Source organism: Trichoderma harzianum (genome assembly GCF_003025095.1).
Source record: "Trichoderma harzianum CBS 226.95 unplaced genomic scaffold M431scaffold_104, whole genome shotgun sequence".
NCBI classification, from domain to species: domain Eukaryota; kingdom Fungi; phylum Ascomycota; class Sordariomycetes; order Hypocreales; family Hypocreaceae; genus Trichoderma; species Trichoderma harzianum.
The window spans coordinates 1-4,375 of record NW_020209352.1 but is presented as its reverse complement, the minus strand read 5'-3'; the positions used below and the strand labels follow the sequence as shown (position 1 = coordinate 4,375).

Below are 4,375 nucleotides of genomic sequence, written 5' to 3'. Positions count from 1 at the left end.
TATTATTATAGTAATTAAATTAAATATTTAGATACTTTACATTACAGCTAGTAATAAAATTACCTATTTACCAACCTAACTACTCCGCTAATATAAACCCTAGAACTATTCTAAGGTTTATCCCTTGGGAACAGCTAACCTATACTAACCTATAGGACCTGGTTCGTCACAGAATAGCTTTAATTTGATTAATTGATTGATAAATTTGATTGATAAATTTGATTTGACGGCAGCGCTGGGTCACTAACTTAGACAAGTACTACCGGCTCACTGATGAATCGTCTGCGTACGTTGCAGCTATCGTGCTCCACCCTTCGCATAAATGGCACTACATACAGGATAACTGGAAAAAGGAGTGGGTTGAGTCGTCAAAGAAGTTAATTGAGTCACTGTGGAACGAATATAAACCTGTGGAATCACCTCTTCCTCTCTGCGAGGTCCCATCGAGGACCAAGAACGAGTTCTTGAATTGGCGGAACAAGCACCTGCAGCCATCACTCATCACGGACGAATACGAGCGTTATTGCAATTCTGAAAGGGCTTATGGTTTCACAAGCGCCCTTGCATGGTGGCTAGAAGAGACGCAGCAGAAAAACTACCCGAACCTGAGCAAGATGGCCGTGGATATACTCTCAATTCCTGCAATGTCTGCGGAGCCCGAACGACTCTTCTCTGGGGCAAAGATAACGATTACGGACCGCCGAAATCGACTTGGGAGTGATGTAATTGAAGCATTGGAATGCCTAAAGTCATGGTTCGGGATACGAGACTTTCACGTCGATGATGCTTTAGCCGCCGTAGCTGAATGACGATGGTCACGTGCAATATATGGGATGTATTGCCATACTGGCAATATATTGGGTTCTTGGCAATATAATACAATATGGGTAATGTTCATATTGTGTAATATAATATGAACCTATGACAATACAATAATACTGTGAGGGGGGTCCATATTGCCGATATACGTATTGTTTATATTATTAGCAACACTGCCCATTAAAAAGATCTGGGTACCTCTGCGCTGCAACGATTGCCTGCCGTCCACCTGTTAAGCATCCGTTCTAGTATAAGTATTTGGGTTTCTGGCTATAAAATTGCTCCGTAATCTCCTTACTAATTAATACTATATCATAGACTAAGCGATAGGAGAAATTAATAAGTACATTTTGATTTACGGAACTATCTAGTCGTAAGGCCTAGGCCTTAGGGGATAAGGGATTAAAGCTTACACCTGTATTAGTAAATGCGGAGGAGTAGCCCTGTTTAATAGTAGGGCCTAGAGTAAGATCTAGCTCGCCGGCTATATAGCCGACTTCTTTATTAGCCTGAAATCTTCCGTTTTAATTTTCTAAGGGTATTTAGACTTTGACAAGGACTTTATTATATATACCTTAATAAGTAAGTACTATATTAATGGTACAGATGTCTAGGCCGGAAACTGGATTTAGGAGAAGCTCTAGGAAGGCAGGGACGGTATAATTCCATAATTCTATTATATTAATTAATATAATTCTAGCACTGGGGATATATAGCGCTTTAAGATGGGCATAAGATGTCTTTAGGTGCTGAAGAACTTTATTATCGGCGGCGGTACCAGCTACAATGGCAAGAATAAGATATAGCAGAGAAGTTTTCGCCATTGTTATTAAACAGCTCCAGATCGCTGGCAGCTGCTTATTAGGTCAACCAACTCGAGTTGGAGAATCTGAGGTATAGAAGCAATACTTATACTTTTTGGTTCAGCAATTTCTTTTCTATGAATAGCGTCTCTTAATATCACCCAACTTCATATGTACAAGTTTCTTGATATACCATGCCCTTACCGGCGGGCTGTTTCCGATCCCAGTCAAGCCATTTCTGAAATGGTACATGAAATATAGTTAATTATAAAGCAAATGCAGAGTATCAACCAATAGACCCATAAAATATATTATACTCCTTGGGTTAGATGACTTACTTGGAGGGATTGAGTGTCTATGTAGTACTCCGTATAAAGATTTTAGTTACCATCGTTAGTACTGAGGGGTGTGGCTAAGCAGCGACATGCTGACTGCAAGGATCGGCCCCTCCGCGCACTAGGTCAGCGAGCGAAGCTGTGCCACCGTATGGTATAGCATCAGTAATGTGCGTTCGGGCGATGGTATTCTTCGTGACGTATGTCGGCATGCGAATTAAATACATCTAGAGAGGGTTGTAAAAGTTATAAGTATTAATATAGTACTTATTATTATCCATTAAAGTCGTAATAAAATTCTATCCATTCCTTATACTCGATTCGTTATTAGTAACCACTAGGACGTGAAAGATGTCTCCCAAAAGCAAGCTAAAGGCAGGAAAAAATAACTTCGACTTAACTATAGTTCGCTGAGTAAGCCCCAGCATTACGACTATTAATATTCTATTCACACAGCTAAGACTTCTTAAAACAGGCAGGCGAACTACTATTAGTAAGTCTCCTTCGCAGATTTAGGCCCCTTTACCCTAATGAAATTACAGTGTAGCTTTAATCCGGCGCTCTTATTATTATCTCACCGGAGCTATTAACAAATATTATACGGAATACACTCATCGCAATAAATAAAATAGTTAAATATATTATCACTCCAAACCTAGAACACTATATATAAATTAGCTTATAAAAAGCTAAGTTTCCTAGTGCATAACTTATCGTCCCTAAGGGCCTACCTGAAAAATATACTAAAAAACTAGGCCTAGGATAGGAAATATTTAACATTATCTATACTATATTAAAAATCTACAAATATATTTTAGAGGAATTTAATACTAAATTTAATATATAATACATTAGTTTAATATAATCTTATAAAATTATTTTATTTTATAAATATAACGAACCGGGTCCTATAGGTACTATAGGTTAGCTGTTCCTAAGGGATAAACCTTAGAGTGGTTCTATAGTTTATATTAGCGGAGCGATTAGGTTAGTAAATAGGCAATTTTATTACTAATTAGTAATATAAATAAAAATAAATATCTATATTTTAATTTAATTATATTATAAACGCTATAATAATAATTAGCTATTTAAGTATTTTAATAAGTAATATAAAGTAAACTTATATATGTAATTATATATTTTAGATTATATTAAAAAGCTAGCTTTTTTAACTTTCTTATAGTAAATTATTTAAAAAGTTAGCTTTCCTAGCTTTCTTATTAAAGAATATTAATAATCTTAATTAGTCTATTAGTCTATAGTTAATCTAGTTTTAGCTAACTTATTAGCCTATTATTATAACCTTAAAAGCTAGGTTATAATATAATTCTCCCCCTTTTATTAGTTTTATCCTTAAGACTTAATTAAGGTAGTATATAAATATTTATTTTTATTTTATTAATAAATACTATAATTTTTTTATCTTTTACTTTTTATTTTTATTTTTTTATTATAATTAATTATAAACGTAAGTATAATAATAAACTTATTTTTAAGTAAAAGAAAGAAAAGCGTAAAAGCCTTATTAATATTATATTAAAAAACTTTATTTTTATTATAAAATTATATACTTACTATAAAAAGTAAAGCTATAATTATATTACCTTAGAAAAAGATTCCTATTAGTATTTTTCTTATATTTAAAATTAAAAATCTTATTATAAAATATTTAGTCTTACTTTATAATAAATACGTAAGGTAATAACTTATTATTTAAAATTAAATAAAAAGTTAGAGAAAGTAAAAGAGGTATAGCTTAAGGCTAGTACTTAAGTAAAATATTTTTATACTTAAAAACGTAAGTAGTTAAAGTAGATAAAGTAGGCTATTACTTATAGTATTAATAATTTAAAGAAATTAAAATATATTAAGTAAGAGGAGTAGGAGGTTTAAAAAGTAAAGGTTATTTATTAGGCTGTAATATTATTACCTAATTTAACTAATCTTATAATTATAGGTTCTATAGTTAATATTATTAATTAAAATATTTTTAATTTTTTTTTACTAAATTTAAATTTTAATAAAAGTTATTTATAAAGTTTTTTAAATATTTAAGGTTTTTAATAATTTATTATAAATTTTTTATTTTATTATAGCTTTTTTATTTTACTAAGTATTTAGTTTATTAAGTATTTTTATTAAATTTTATTATTTTAAATTTTTTAACTTTATACTTAAGTTCCTTACCTTAAATAATAATTTTATTTTATATAACTTTACTTATTTTTTTATTTACTAATACTTTTTTTAATAGTAAAATATAAAAATTTAAATATATAATTCTTTTTTATTTCCTTAAGGTAAGTAAAAGCTTTATTTTATAATTAATAAGTCTAATTTTATTTATAACTTTATAAAGTTTATATTTTTTAAAATTAAGTTTATTACTTAGCTTATTTATTTTAATATTTAGTT

The 4,375-nt window shown here is 30.3% G+C and overlaps 1 protein-coding gene across 1 annotated transcript; it reads left to right on the top strand.

The window, feature by feature from the left end:
• Positions 1-338: 338 nt before the first annotated feature.
• On the top strand, positions 339-809 carry M431DRAFT_102580 (hypothetical protein; the record flags this gene model as incomplete). The annotated part of the gene is made up of 1 exon (XM_024911464.1): positions 339-809. A coding segment is annotated over one exon (471 nt), but the record flags the coding sequence as incomplete, so codon positions are not given.
• Positions 810-4,375: the final 3,566 nt, after the last annotated feature.